At 36.2% G+C, this 16,757-nt stretch overlaps 1 protein-coding gene across 1 annotated transcript; it reads right to left on the bottom strand.

Annotated features, from left to right (window-relative positions):
• Positions 1-3,599: 3,599 nt before the first annotated feature.
• Positions 3,600-4,373, bottom strand: LOC131659062 (uncharacterized). Its single transcript, XM_058928302.1, has one exon. The coding sequence runs from the start codon at positions 4,371-4,373 to the stop codon at positions 3,600-3,602; it is 774 nt and encodes a 257-aa protein (XP_058784285.1).
• Positions 4,374-16,757: the final 12,384 nt, after the last annotated feature.

The following is a 16,757-nucleotide window of genomic DNA, read 5'->3' as shown; positions in this document are numbered from 1 at the left end:
TCATACAACTCAATATGCTCATTAGCAGCAATTGCTTCTATTATCCTTTTGATACCAGTGGCTATTGAAAAATTAGTTGAGCCACCGGCAGCAGTGTCTATGAGTTGTTTTGTCTTGACTCGTAAACCATTCACAAAAGTCTTCATTTGCTCAGTTGGGTCCATGTTATGAGTAGGACATGCAACCAAACACCTCTTAAACCTTTTATATGCATCTCTGAGTGATTCCCCTTCTTTCTGTTTGAAATTGATAATGTCATATCTTTTGCGAATAAAAACTGAAGAAGGGAAATACTCATTAAGGAAAGCATTTTCCATCTCTTGCCATGTCGTGATACTCCCAGCTGGAAGTGAGTAAAACCATTCTTCCGCGTCTTCAGATAAAGTGAAAGGAAATATCACAAGTCTCTTTGCTTCTTCAGAATGACCTTCGATCTTCAATGATGTTGTTGTTGTGAGGAATCTCTGTAGATGCTTATTTGCATCTTCGTTGATTCTTCCTGAAAAGGGCTTGCTCTCCAACTGGCGAATAGTAGATGGATGTAGTTGGAAGTGTGCCACATTGACCGGTTGGTTTACGATTGTCATTCGGCCAAGTGGTGCGTTCGCCCTTCCATAATCCCCTAAAAGTCTCTCTGGAGGAGGTGGTGGATCCTCTGCCATAGTTTCAGATTCTGAATCTGATTGCTCGGTAGGGATGGAATGTATTTCTTCTTCCTCCGATTCTGAAACTATGGTTGAACCTTTTTTTGATGCCAGCCTTTGTTGCTTAACTTCACGAAGTCTTGCTCGCAACGATCTTTCTGGTTCTGCGTCAAAAAGAAATTCTGCTGAGGCCTTACATCGCATACAAGATTAAACAATGATTAGTTGGGAGAACAAATAAAAATAAAATCAAAATAAAAATATTCAGAAAAATAAAATTTTAGTTGCAGAGCAACAAAATTTCAATCGACTTATTAATCACTTATATTTTGGCAATCCCCGGCAACGGCGCCAAAAACTTGATCGGTAAAATAGCAAGCGTACTATTTTCACCGGTGTAGTTATAATGGGTTTTACCCCAAGTATCGATCACGAGGATTGCGTAGGAAATATAAATAATTGTAACTAGTCAATTAAACAAAATGGCATGTGGGTGTTTTGTTATAATGAAATAAGTGAATTAAAATAAATAAGCTGAAATTAAAATGAACCTTCTAATAACTTCTAGAGTAATGCCAAGGTAGGTGTATGATTTGCTTTATAACTCCTTTGAATAAAGATCTCTTTAACAAGTTCATATAATGCAACTATTTGTTCTTAAGGGTGTTTTCCTAAGTCCTTAGTGAAAACCTTTTGGTTTACAATCCTATTGCCTAAGTCCTTAGAAACACAGGATTAAACCAAAGCTGTAATTAATCAAGAATATTCAAATAACCTTACGGTATCCCTAGTCCTAGGCGATAACTATAAGATTTAATTGTCTAAAAACCTTAACAACCGTAGTCCTACAGATTGTTAACCGGAGATCAATCCTTGTTTTGCCGACAAAGAAAGCATAAAAACATTAAAAAATAAAATTGCATAATACGAACATAGGATTAAAGCAATACGATATTCAGAGTCATTACAAATCAAATCAAGGACACCCCCTATCATTGGGGGGTTTAGCCTCTCATAGTATTCAAGAAACACAAATTAAAGAGTTTAGACATTACAAAGATTAATGAAAACTCTGATCTTCAATGGTGTCCACCGTTGAATCTCTTTGTTTTCCAAACCCTTGATGAAGCTATCTTCTCCTTTGATGGAATTCTATCGTACGATCTAAAAAAGTGTCTTCTCCTTGTCTCTCCAATCACTTTTTATCTCTCTAGGTTTTCAGGTCCAAGACAGACTACCCAAATTGCACCTGGTGCTTTTAAAAATATAAAAACAACAAAAATCAGAATTTCTGTCCGCACCAGCTGACACGGCCGTGTCCCTTGACACGGGCTGACCGTGTCAGCTTCTGCCAATTTTGGGGAGAATCCTACAGTAGGATGGACACGGCCGTGTCACTTGACACGGGCTGCCCGTGTCAGCCTCTGACTTCATAATTTGACTTTGACTTCAACATCAAAGTTGTAGCCCTTTTCGTTAGCAAAATTTTTCCACTGGAACCGCGTCATTCCGAGTTACGAAGCTCTAGTTATGATCAAAATACTACACGCTTGTCACGATTTTCAGCTTCTTTTACACCAACACTTGTGAAATTTCCATCTGATCTAGAATTAAGCTACAACCACCAAGTAGAGAGATCAAAAGCATCTAAAAAGACATAATTATAAAATAAATAACATAATGCAAGCTAATTAACAAAAACAAAGGGAAATCAATGAAAACTCTTAATAAATAACTCAAAGTGTTACCAAACTTGATGATCTTGTGCCGAATTCATAACAAAACTAGGTAGAAATGGTGACCGATCACTCAGCATGATTGAGCATCTTGGACACATCAACATTCGCCCAACATTCTTCTCATGGCACCTCCAGAGATACTCCTTCAAACTTTCATTTGTCCATGGATTTCCATAGTTTCCTTTTTCCTTCTCCTTTACCAGACATTTTTCCAGTTATTTAATCTCAGATAAAGGTTGTGCAACATTCACCATGTTGACTCCCGCTGGGGGAACTTCAGAAATCCTTATTTTCTGGAGCTTTAACCTGAGGTCTTCTGTGGCCTCACTAGTTTTGTCCTTAGGACCATCAGTGGTCTTTGACTTGAACGAACCTTCAACTTCAGTATTGAAGATCGTGTTGTCATTTAGGCCTTCAGTAGCCTGCTTTCCTGCCGAAACCATCTCCCACTCCGTGATATCAGCCTCAGACACATCCACCCATGTTAATGTCGAAAGGTTCAACATAGTTGGTGTCAGCGACATTGAGGGGATCAACATCAACCTTCATGTTGTTTTTTTCTTTGTCAGCGAACTTCAAACGACCATCCTTGATAGCATTTTGAATTAGATCCCTGAAAAAAACATTGCGAGGTTTTATGGCCCAAAAATCCATGATATTTACAAAAACCTTGTTTCTTCCGTTGTTCCAACAGATGAATTTTAGAATTAGGAGGTACTATCATCTGGCTATCTTTTACTAATATATCGAAAATTTCGTCACACTTGGTGACGTCGAAAGTGTGTTTTTTCTTTGGGAATTTGTCATTTTTGTTAGTTTCGACAGGGTTTTTCCCATTAGAAGGGGTGAGCAATTTACAAGAATAAGGAGGTGTCTCTTTTAATTTAGCTAAATCTATTTCGACTTCATTAAAGCCATATGAATCATCAAAGCCATATGAATCATCAAAGGTTTCGACTTCGACATCTTCAGCCTCAACATAGGCTACTCTCTCCTTCTTGTAATTCTTATTTGCTCTGGCCTTTTCAGCTTTCAGTCGTTCGACTTGTCGAACTCTATCTGCCAACTGAGCCATATCTTTCAAATATTGAGTATCTAACTTCTTTCGAATTGAATAGTCCAAATCGCCTGCAACCATTTCGACCAATTCATGTTCTGGAACAACTGTGAAACATCTTGATTTTAATAAACGGAACATATTCAAACTGATCTTGGTTTATCCCATGTAAAACTGTTCATGGAACATTCTCTCAAGATGAGCCCAAGTATCTATGGAGTTTGGAGGTAAGGTGGTGAACCATGTAAAAGCATTTTTTGTTAATGAACTAGGGAAATATTTAATTCTTAAGTTACCTGCCTCTGTTAAATATCGGGCTATGTGTTCGACGGTTGATTCACTAGTATCCCCTGAAAATTTTGGAAACTTGGGCACTTTGGTACCTCTAGGTAATTCAGTTTGCAAAATATAGTCTGCTACAGGGGAAGTGTAGTTTGGACGTCGAAGTCCAGTATTAAGACCATTATTAGCCATAATCCTTTCGATCAGGGTTGTTAAGTTATTTTCTGTCGCCATATTGTCTCTTCTAACCCTGTGTATTACTTCATCTGCATTTTGCTCCCTATTGACCATAACTACCCTAGGCTGTTCTTCAGGAACTTCCTGTTGAATAGTATTGGTTCTTCGGTTTTGATTTTCTAAATCAATCGCCTGATTTCTCTCACCAAGCCTTTGCCTAGGTGGTCGAACTGGATCTAAGACAAGTTCCAAGATTGATTCGTCTGCCTGAATGGCAGCCTGGTTGTTTCTTCGTCTGGTAGACGTTTGAGGGGCCCCAAAGAAATCTGCTATACGCCCCATTAGTGTGGATATTCGTTGATATGTCTCCACATTATCCAAGTTAGTCCTAGTAATGTTTGTTATTAAGGGAGAAAAAATCGAATCCATTTCTCGAGCAAGTACACCCATCATGTCATGGTTGCTTGCATCCATCTCTTGCCTAAATGCTGCTTGGTTATTTGTGGTTAATGTAGGCATTTGGCCTGATGGGCCTGGATTTTGTACACTTCGACCGACTGATCCTACGTTTGGCGAAAAGGTTTCCATACCAGGCTAGGTGTATGTAGGTCCAATGCCTTGCATTCCGGTCATATAGGATGCTGACATTCCATAAGATTGTGAGTTCCAAGGCCTCCAACCTTCGAATCCTATTGGTCTCGGGGTAAATGGTGGTGCCTGACTTGCAAAATTTGTCGAAAAATGTGGGATTTCTGTTGTGCTTGTAAGGGGTGGTACCGTAGTCGAACTAAGTACTGACATCGTCCCTGTTGACATCGATGTAGATTCGGGCATGGCCTGGGAACTATTTACGGCCGCGGACCCTGTCGATGTGGGTATCACTTGTGTTTCTGGCATGGAGGTCGAAACATTTGTTGTACTTGCGGCTACTGTTACTGATCCTTGTGAGGGATCTTGGTTTCCCCTTTCACTGGATGAATTGGCCATTTTCTTATTGTACTTACGTTCAGGAATTGGTTATGCATTGTTGGTTAATTTACCGTTCCTAAGGTTCATACAAGGTTCTAATGTGTTTTACACCTAATAGTTAAAACAAAAACTTTAAATGACAACTTTTTGACATAGTCCCACTGGGCGTGCCAATTTGTTTACGGTGATTTCCGATAAACAACCGCTAGTCCTCCAAATTATGAATATACTTTGGTTACTCGCAAGATCGACTAGATTGATCCTAGGACATGTGTCGAAAAGTCATATTTTATGATAATCCAGTTCATGTTCTCTTGGTTTTTTACTCCTTTATAGTAACGTGATTGTATAAAACGATAAATAACTTTGCGAAATAAAACTAAGTACAAATGCAATGAAATATAAATTGGTTAGATGATAAACATAAGTAAACTTCGACGAGAATGTAAAAGAAATGTAAATTGCAGATATGAAAAGACTTGACGAAAAAGTAAAGTAAATGAAAAGATACTTCGATTCTATAATAGAAATACAAACATATGTAAGGTGTTGGTGTTACACGTACATTTCTCAGCGAAAACTCTTTCTCTTAACGCTTGATACTTGAGTGATTTGTGAGTAATTTGTACAAAATGAACACACTGGATCCTACTATTAAGACCCTTATTTATACTAGTTCGACCCTAACGGTCCTACGCTAACGAAATGCCACGTTGCTCGCATGCATGCGTTTCAAATCCCTGGGGTTCCACCTGTCCTCGTTGATTCAAGCAGATCTTTTCAAAATTCAAACTTTCCCGCTCGAACCCTATTCGATTCGCGACAATGTGTCCTTCGTGAGAATGGGTCAAAATACTTTAAGTTTCAACAACTTTGTATTTCGAAGGCCATTCAAAGCTTTGAAGACTACCTATCTCGATTCAGCTTCGATTCTAGGAATCTCCAACATATATAACATTCTCCAAAATAGCTATCCAAGGCCCCTCTTTCTCCGAAACTTCAAGTTTTCAAAGAATATACATGTCATTCGAAATCTCCAACTAACAGGAGGTATATTTCCTTTTTAATTTTATATCCTCTTCATCTTCTTCTTCTTCTATTTGGTGGAAGGATCTTTTGTCGGTTGGGAAGAATATGAATACCGATCCTTTGGTTTCTCATTGTCGTTTTAAGGTTGGTAATGGTTATACGACTCCGATTTGGGAGGCAAGATGGAGTGATGAGGTTTCTTTGAAAGAGAAATATCCGGATTTATATTTGGTTTCTTGTTTGAAGAAGGTGACGGTGGCGGGTATGAGTGGATGGGAGAATGGTGTTTGGAAGTGGGGAAATTGCAGTATTAATTTTCTTCATCTAACCGATCCATTATCTAGATCGGCTTTTGTTTCTTTTCGTAATTTCGTTGGCGGTTGTGGGGTGGTTTTAGATGTGAAGGATGACATTTTTTGGGACCTTACAATGGATGGTACTTTTTCAGTTGCTTCATGTTATAGCCATTATGCGGGTAGAAATATTCCGTATGGTCCTTCAAATAAAAATGATAATGCTTTAGCATTGATTTGGAAGATGGAAGTCCCTTTCAAAATTAAAGCTTTTGGTTGGAGGCTTTTTGTGAATAGGCTTCCAACAAATGATTTATTAGTTCATAGGAAAATGGCCTTGTCTTTGGAAAATACTAAATATGTTTTTTGCGGTAATGATCCGGAAAGTAGGAAACATTCTTTCTTCAAGTGTAACATGGTGGAGTTGGTGTGAAATGAGGTGGCGGTTTGGATAGGTAAGGAGGAGGGTGAGATGGAAGAAGATTGTTTATCAAGCTTCATGGGTTGGTCCCTTTTTTGTAAAAAAAAAAAGAAGGTGAAAGGAGGAAAAATAGGAGTGGTATTGGTTAGCTACTACTTGGTTCCTATGGTTAACTAGAAATGGTATATGCTTTAGAAATGACGTTTGGAATGTGAATAATACGGTTTGGGATATAAAAGCTTCGATTTGAAAATGTTGTTTTATAGGAGAAATTACCCATTCCTTTTGTAGTTTTTACGAATTTAACAAAGATCCTTTGTTATATCTTTCGTAATTCTAATTGATTTGTAATTTATCTTTTTCGCGAGTCTTTCCCGTTCTTGTGTAATCAGGTTTTAAGAACCCTTAGTTCTCTATATTAATATATTCTTGCTTACAAAAAAAACCCCCTCAAAATTCTAAAAATATGATTCCTAAGAAATGTTATCTATCATATAAGAAAAGTCTACCATTTCCTGTTCAATTGGCCTATCCACATCAGCAACCCTTCTCTCAATTTTCCAAGTCACTTTTCTCAATTTTATGCTCATGCTACATGTTATGCTACGAACAGTTACACTTCTCAAATTGCAATTAGTAAGTATCCTCTTTCTCCTATTCATTTCACGTTACAAACTTCCTCCAAATTCTCTTCATCAATTCATTTCACGTTACAAACTTCCAGCGGTTACTACTCTCCACATTCATCTTCCCCAAATTCTAACCCTAATTCAAATACTCAGTACTTCACACAACCTTTCCTCAACCCTCATCACAACCATCACCACAAATTCATCATTGGACCGCAACAGATTCACAACGTGCGAAGCACCGTCATCGGTAACAAATCTTCAGCAGCAACGATTGTAACCTGATATATAACGACATCATCAGAAAATCACGGTTGCGCCATCAGATTCACGAACGATAATTTGCGGATCCGTCAACAAGCTTCCATTCACACCCTGATCGAAGCAATTATTGGGTTTTGTTTGAATTTTTAGATAAGGTTTGTTTTTTGAAATTTTCAGATAAGGTTTGTTTTTTGATGCAGATTAGATAGATTCTTTTCATGTGCATTTTATGATCGATTTTGCTCTGCTTTTGTATTTTTAAAGATTTGGTTTTTAAGATTGTGGTTGATTGTTGTGCATTTAGATTGATTCCTTATCTGAATTGTGACCATCATTGATTGATCAGTGATTTGTTTGTGGTTCTTTGATTTAAACTGAATGAGAATTCTGAGTTCAAGTGAGTGTTTGTTGAAGTAGTTTTGTTTTTCTACTTCAGGAAGATTGTTGCTGCAAGAATTGGAGACTAGGATAATTGGTTTTATTGATATGGGATCAGAGAGTATTGCTCTGATGGTTGAGACATTGAAAAACAGGTTAGACATTTATAAATGGTTCATATTTAGACATTTATACTCATTTGGAATGATGTTTGTATCGTAGTGTACTTTCTATTGAGTTGGAGGACATCTCGGGCAACAGTGGAATCTATCTGATGGAGAGCATTTGGGATTCCTTCTGATGGCATCTATAAGGTTTGTTGTTTGGATGAGGTAGAAATTAGAAAGCAATAAAATTGATATTTAAAAGCAATTTGATGTATTCCTATGGACTTCTATATCTTTCACTTTCCACCTATTCTTTACTATGTGCTACACAACTAGCCTTCAATGCTGTCTTTCAGACGATTTAGAAGTGAATTTACGATCTTTCGGTTAAGATAAACATGTGTGAACGAGTATTGTCGTTTATGCTTTGAATTTCAGATGGCGATTTGTTTCAATTTGGGTTTCTCTGATTAAGCTAACGGTTCTCCAATTTGGAGGAACCATTGGAGTTTAAGGTTTAGCTTCTGTTTAATTTTCATTCAAGCTGTGCTCTATGTTGCAACTCTAGAAGGATTTGGGTTTTTAGTAATAATAATTGATATTAACTATTTACCAAACTAATTCTTTTCAACCTGTATTGAATTATTTATAATCACGATTGTTATTTGTTGATGATGTTGTTGTCGTTGATGATTGGTAGGAAATGGCGACTCCAGTTGAGCTTCCAAACAGGATAAGAGCGGAAGGGAAGCATTATTATTCCATGTGGCATATGCTATTTGAGATCGCTTCTAAATATGTGCCGATTAAGCCGATTGGTCGGAGAGCGTATGGGATTGTATGTTCTTCTCTTCTTAGATCTGGAACCAGAACCAGGAGGGTGGCCTCTTCTTATCTTTGAATCCAATGGCAATGATGAAGAATTATTGAGGAATGACGACTCGAATGGTATATCCAATTGTTCTAGGTATGATAAGATATTTTCATTGGATCTATTAATTGCAGTTATGGCCATTTTAGTTTTTTAATTTTTGACTCTCTATTTTGATCTGTTGGAAATTGAACGTACAACTCTTTATGTGTAGAGCAGAAGCCCTTTTGAAACTTCATCAAATTGATGATGCAGAAATAATTTTGTCACATGCTCCGAAATCGGATCCACAAATTAATCATTCACCTTTTGAAGCAATATATTTTGGGATGTTTGCTGAAGCTTATTCCTTCTATGTCAGAACACAGATTCAAATCGCATTCGGAAGGCGAGTTTAGACACGATACTATAAGTATTACTAACCTTCATTGGAAAATTCTAAGGTGTCAATGGTTTCTGTTGCAGTGTGAATAATCAATTATTGATGTATTGCAGGTTTGAGAATGCGGTTACATCTGTAGAGAAGGCAAATCATATTGATCCCCAAAATATTGAAATTGGTGGAAAATGATTTTATATTTTTGTCTTTTGCATTTAAACGTGTGCAAACCATGATTTAAATGCATTTTGTTTCGCAGAAGTACTACTATTATTCAGGATTCACAAGCAAAGTGGCCGACATAGGTTTCATTAATAATGAGGAATGATTCATCGGGGCTACCGAGTTCTTATCCTCTTCGAGTGCGGTCGTACGTTCGATTGGGTTACTATTTACTTTAATTATTCTATAAATAAACTGTTGCACCACTATAGAACTTGACCATGGCTGCGCCATTTTTCTCAACGCCTTTTAGGTGAAGTTTCAAAGACTCCTGTCTTGAATTTTCTCTTGTGGCAATACTTTGTTCTGGTGGGAATTTCATGTATAATAATTGCTTTTGTTCATTTTAGAGGTCATGAATCATGACTTTAAGTAAGCATTCAGAACTTGGCATTGAGAGGCTGGGCCTATCTGTTGTTCTAACTTAATTGTGTTCAAGGTCATTAGTTATATCCAATGTGAAACTAAATTCTTAACTAATCCTTTCCGCCAAATCCAGGTGAGATAACAAAAATAGCGGCAGAAGGGGTTCTGACTTGCTTGCAAGATGCAATATGTTCTCTGGAGTAAAAACAGGTAATGCACATGATTAAAACTGGTCGTGACTTAGTAAGCAACTATTTTAGTTTTTTTTCCTTATTTGTACTGATCTTGGTAGTGCTGCATTAACAGCATCTATGATCAGTGACACATATGTTTGTGCCGATGATGTTCATTGGCTTTCATTGAATCCTTCTCACATTGGCGACGGTTCTGCAGCTTCTGCTAGACAAGCTTCTTTTGCTTGAAGTCCTTCTGGTGTCAATTTAATTTGATATATTTCACTTGAACCGGTTTGTAGCCAAGCTTTCGGTACCAAAAACTGGGAGGTTCTTTTGCTTTCTCTACAATGAATGGTGTTCATACTTTTGGTGGCGATAATACCGATTAGTGCTCTTTGGTTTAACCTTGAAAGAATCATGTTGTTCATGGGTCAAGACAGTGAGATAACTGAAATGGCGGCGATATATTGCTTATATTCTTTGCCAGATCTTTTGAAGAATGATTACCAAGATCTGACTCCCGAGGTTTGTGATAGTAGAACTGTTTAGTTTTAATAATGAAAGTAACATGTATCAAGTATTTCCTTCCTGGAAACAAGACCACTCTCATTTCAATTTCGAATGATATTGTTCTACATTGAATGGTTAAGTTTCATTACGATTTGAGTACTGTCGAAATCTATGTCTTTGTTAACAGGTACTTGCCCTCGAGGTCTCTACCATGCCTTCCAGTAGGTAGTTTCTTTGTTTCTATGATGATGTAGGTAATTGTTATTTCATGGGGATTTTCTAGAAATTGATTTTGATATTGATTTTTGTGTTTTAGGTCAAGCAGAACAACTTTGTCTGAAATAGTGTTGACGATCAATACTATTCTGAATCATGTCGTTGATTATGCTCCACCTGTTGCTTCTCATGATACCATTCAAGTTGATATGGATATGGAGATACCTCATTGGAGTCTTTCGTCGAAGGAGGAGAAACTGGCTAAAGGGGCACAACAGTGTTTCATGCTACTGACACAATGAATGTGCATGTAGATTCTACTTACACTCATACCATTGAGAAGTTGGTGAAGAAAGTATGCATGCTATCACAAGAGCCCAGTGAAACACCCGAAGGACTTGGATGTGCAGTTCCTCTAATTATGGCTCTTCTTTTATACTTGATGTAAGCTCTTTTGGTTAAAGTTTTTGTTGTTTATTGTTTCTTTTCTTTCATGGATCAATCCACATCAAGGCTCATTTTGATTTCTAATCTCCCAGTTTTCAATTATAAGGGTTCTCAAAGGTAAATATAAATACTTAAGGTATACACATTCTTTACTAAAATTCTTTACTTAAGGTGAATGAGTTCCCTAAATTATCAGTATTGCCAAATGCTTCTGATGGTCACACTATAATTCCAGATGAGGATGTTTTTGTTGCTAATTCAACTTCAATTCCAAGTGATATTCTCAAGCAGATCTGTCTTAATTTTCAGGCTTTTCAAATGTCAATCATGGGGCTGTGGTTCAAATCTAACTGTAGTATGTTTTTTGTTTTCAATTGTTTTTAGGATTTTCAAACATCAATCCATTGGTTCCAGATTTTAACAATAGTTACAGTAATTGATGAGTTTAACATACTCATTCATTTACCAATACTCAAATATATAGGTGAGTTGGTTCCTGATTACCTGCCGCATGTTCCAGATTTGCATATGATAGTACAACAAACTAACAGTAAAGGAGATACAGAACGCGTTTGAGAATCGTGTTGATGCACTTAGAACTTTGCGGGAGCTTAAATTGCTTCGATATCTTCATCATGAGAATGTTATTGCTTTAAAGGATATTATGATGCCTGTTCACAGGAGTAGTTTTAAGGAAGTTTATCTTTTGTATCAAACAACCAGTGGCAGCAGATTTGCCGCCCTTTCTGAATTTTTTAAAAGTTGTGCTACTGATGCTGTTGCGATTGCTTTTTTCTCTACTGGTGCAATTTTGTTCCCGTTTTTGTTTATTGTTGATGTCTCTTTTCTGTTGCTTGAGTGTTTTGGTTTGCATGTTTTCAGCTATGGTGGACACTTTCAGACTTGGTGGACACTTTCATTATGTGGGACAAGGAATAAAAAATTTCAGTAAAGAGTGAAACGGAGACACGTAGTTCTTGCCCAACTGCTTTAAAACCAAGGGTAAGGGTAAGAACTTAGAACTATACACACTCCATCTCATTTTATGTGATTTTTGGTTGATTTGGTTTTCAACACATTATGATGTATCATGTGTTGCAGGTATCGAATATCCAAACAGAACCTACTTCAAGAGGCAATGTAGTTTCTAACAATCATGTAGCAATGACAGGACCAGGTTCTTCCACTAATAGCAGTAAGAGAATTTCATCGTCACGAGGTCCATCTCCAGCTACTTCAAGATCTTCGACTCCATCTGGAAGGCCGTGCGTTCGCAGTGGCAGATTAGAATAGCAGGAATTGTATTTTGAAATCTTGAGAAAGAGTGCAAAATCTATTTCTTTTTTCCTGTTTTCCGTTTATGAATAGAATGCCTGTTAACACATTAGTTGGTTTTTGTGGCTTAATAATGCTTAGGCTGTTGGAATTGAGGATCAGAGAGCTTTTATATGTCCTGCTAGGAAATCTGTTGTAGACTTTTTGCAAGAAGTAGCTTCATAACATTTCTACTGTCTACGTGATTATGACTTAGGAATAAGTTTTGACTATTAAGCATTGGTTGTAATGAAAATGTTACAGGTGACATTAGTGAAAGATCAGGAACGATATTGGGTACAAAATGAAAAGCCTTATAGATTTGAGACAGTTGAAGAGTTTGCGTAGGCATTTGAAACATCTCATATTGGGAAAAGCCTTGGTTATGAACTTGACAAGTCAAAAATCCATCCAGCTGCTTTGACATCCAATAAGTATGGAATCACAAAGAGGGAATAGTTCAATGTTTGCTTATGAAGATATATTATTTTCTCATGAAGCGCAATTCATTTTACTATATCTTGAAAATTTTCCAACTAGGTTTGATTTGAAGAATGATTAGATTTTCACTTTGTTAAAACTTCACTAAAATTTATAGATAACATGAATTTGAGCTTTTATTTTCACTTGGTTTCAAGGTTACTCGAATTTGAGCTTTTATACTATAAAAAATCATATTTGTTTCATATTTCTTATTTTACACCATTTCTTCTTTATTATATAAATAGACAGTGGATATTTTGTTAGACGCTGGCCTGAGGATCTAGAGGGGGGTGAATAGATCTCACAGAGTTTTTCGGAATTATTTCGAACTAAAGCGAAAGCGGTTCTGAATCGACTTGCGTCTATTCCGGACCGTTATTGCAAGGGTCGTATATGTGACAAAACCACAAGATAATTGAGATTAATGATGAAGTGATATGTTATCGAATCAATACGTTTCACAGCTGAAAATCAATTATCTTCTAAATTGACAAACTTTGGTTTGCAATGCAGTAATAGTGGAATAAGCAAAACGACAAACACTTGGTGATAATGTTCAAATTGATGATGATTCAAGATGTGGTGAATTGTGATGTTTATGCAGAACTTTAATTCACAATTTTAACACTTGAATCGTTAATCAATTTTGCAATTATGACCAAATATGAACAGAACGTAAATGAAAAGATAAAAGCGACAAGAACACGATATTTGTTCAGGCAGTTCGTCGATCGTCCTCGCTACGACTACGTCTGCCCCCAATTCCAAATTGAAATTGGGAAATCTTCCATTAATGTTGAAAGCAGTTTATACAAAGAAGAAAGCAAAGCGATAAACAATAAACCGAATTTGTCGATCCTTTGAATCTTCTTCCCCCTTAATCTTGAACCAGATCAAGGTGATCCAAGAGCTTCACTTGATCCCTTTTCTGCAGTGTCTTGAATTGCCTTGAACCCTTGTTCTTCAATCTTCACACTCAGATGGATCCTCGATGAAACCTCTTGATAAAAACCCCCAAGAAACACCTATCTTGGAGGACAAAACCCTCGGATTTTATTCACCAAAAACCCCACAAATCTTCACCCACTAGGAATCTTCAATTCCGTTCCATGGACGTTATCGAACTCGATCACTAACCCTCAACGCAAGAATGATTATGTGTAATTGTGTTGGAGATGACGATGAACGAAGATGAGAAGCCTTTGTGTATCTTTCAGTCGTTGGTGTTGTTTTCAATAATTGAACCTTGGACAATATATATGAGAGCTTTTCAGTTGATGCAGAGAAAACCAGAAATTTTGGCAGTTTTGATCAGATAGGTCGACCTAATTTAGGGCTGGGTCGACCTAACAGAGCTGCATATCCTTTGGAAGTCAGTTTTGATCAGATAGGTCGACCTAATTTAGGGCTGGGTCGACCTAACAGAGCTGCATATCCTTTGGATGTCATTTGTTCCCAGTTAGGTCGACCTGTCAAAGAAGTAGGTCGACCAGAATCCACTTCAGATGCGTTTTGGGGAAATTTTCTCAGATTAGGTCGACCTAGTTGTTGTGTAGGTCGACCTAGCAGAATGATATGTAAATTTCTTCATTTTAGGTCGACCTGTGTTGGGAGTAGGTCGACCTGACTGCTGATTTTCTGAGTTCCTCTTATTTTGCTTGTGTTGAGTCGACCTGTATGCATAGTAGGTCGACCTGCTCTGTTATGAGTGACCAAAGCTTGCTTTTCTTTGATTTCTTCTGCTTGTACCTTGTTGCTTGTATGCTTGTTGAGTTTGCCATGAATCAAAAACATCTTTGTGAGTGTGATCTTGTATTCACATATTTCTTGAAGTATGTTTCATGCATGGGCCAATTAGGGGAGTGTGAAGAAACTCTGTATCTTTTTTTCAATGACAAGTTATAGCTCACATGCAAAAGTTTCTTTTATTAGAAAAAAAATTAGAAACTGATATAAAGAAACATCCAAAAAATTGCTTCAACTGAAATGATGTTTTGAGTGACTTCTCTTGAAAATCAATTTTAACAGATGAATTTTAAAAAAAGAATGATTTTGATTATATTCAACAAACACAAAATATCTTATTCTTAATTACACAATATCTACATCACTTATACATAAAAGTAAGTAGATTATGGAGTATATGAAATGATAGAATTGTGATGTCAAAGAACTAGAAAATAAAAATTTGACAAATTCTTAAGTAGCTATAATTTTTTTAGTTGGGTATGTCGATTAATACTAAGAGTATCCTTAGTATTAATTGATTTAATTTTATTATTATATTAATCTCTCTCCTCAAAATTTAATTTTCCCTATCGTCTTTTATTTCCCTCAACCACAATGCGCGAACACGACGGGTACCCGTGCGAACGCACGGATAAGACACTAGTTTTCATAAACAAACACACTCTAAAATAATTTGAATATGATAATAAAAAATATCATTAAATTTTTTTATTTTATTTTATATCTCTCCTGGTTCAAGTTTTCATTTGCTTTATACAATTTTTATATAATTATTTTGTTAGTCGATAGTTAATGATTTTATAATAATTGGTAATTAGATGACAACAAAACTCGTACTCGTGGATACCCACTCGAACCCGCCCCAAAATTAACGGGAAAAATCTGTTTTGACTGGGTTTGAGTTTTCTTCAATTACAAAATATGAGGACGGATCGGATAATGATGACACTAGTACCCACCTCGAACTTGCCCCCGAACCCGTCCCGTTTATTTCATTAAGTATGTTATTATTTATTTTTGATAATTTAGAATATTAAATATGTGACCAATGTTTTAATTTTTCTATTTGTATGTATTATTAAAATATTTAAGATGTATGTATTAAAATTTTTAAATTGTTTTATTTTATTATTTATAAAGTAATTTAATTTTGGAAAAAATAAATATTTTTGTTTAAAAAATTGATTTCACATAATGGATTAGAGCTGTCAAAATGGACTAGTTCATATAGGTCGGCCCGCCAGACCCAAAAAATTAAAGGACTTAGGCCTTAAAATTAGAGTCCATATTTTTTAAAGCTTTTTTAGCCCAGTCCTGAAAAGCCCGTTACCCACGTATGAGCCGTGGGTAGTCCATTAGACCTGTGTAATTATAAATTTTAAAAATTAAATATTTATATTTATATTGTCTTACTCCAAAATAACATATTGATTTTTCCCACTTCACTAATTTTTATCTATATTCTATTCAATCTTTCTCTTTTAAATATTATACATTAACATAATCAAAATTCTTTCATCGTATTATATTAGTTTTTCAATTAGGTTAAATACTCAAGTATTATTTTATACAATTTAGACATATATTATATTTAGAAACACATTATAGTATTTATAAGAGATAATATAGTACTAAAAAATGTATTATATTTAAAATAGTATAATTTTTAATTTCATGTGTAATAAACATTATGGAGTTTTTACGGCCCATTTAGGGCTGGGTAGCCCGAAGTCTATCTAGGGGCGGGTTCATGTAGTAATTTTTGAGCCTATATTACATAAGACCTTTTTGGCCTAGCCCTAAAAAGTTCAGAGCCCGCCAGGGCCTACCCGTTTAGGGCCGGGTAGCTCAATTTTACAGCTCTAGAATGGATGGTAGTGGGGCGGAGATACTCGAAACAACCCGAACTCGTCGGGTTTGAGTTTTAATTATCTATCTCCATTTAAATTTGACGAGAGAAATTAGGATTGACTGATTATTTGAGAATCCAGATTTGAGTTTGGGACTAATAACTAATACTAGTAATTTACAATAA

This window comes from Vicia villosa, linkage group LG3 (assembly GCF_029867415.1).
Source record: "Vicia villosa cultivar HV-30 ecotype Madison, WI linkage group LG3, Vvil1.0, whole genome shotgun sequence".
NCBI lineage: Eukaryota > Viridiplantae > Streptophyta > Magnoliopsida > Fabales > Fabaceae > Vicia > Vicia villosa.
Note: the sequence above shows the minus strand (reverse complement) of the source record. Positions and strands in the feature narration are given on the sequence as shown.

Bases quoted from the DNA above. Each gene is read 5' to 3' on its own strand.
- LOC131659062 (XM_058928302.1), bottom strand. From the start codon at position 4,373: ATGGATGCAAGCAACCATGACATGATGGGTGTACTTGCTCGAGAAATG.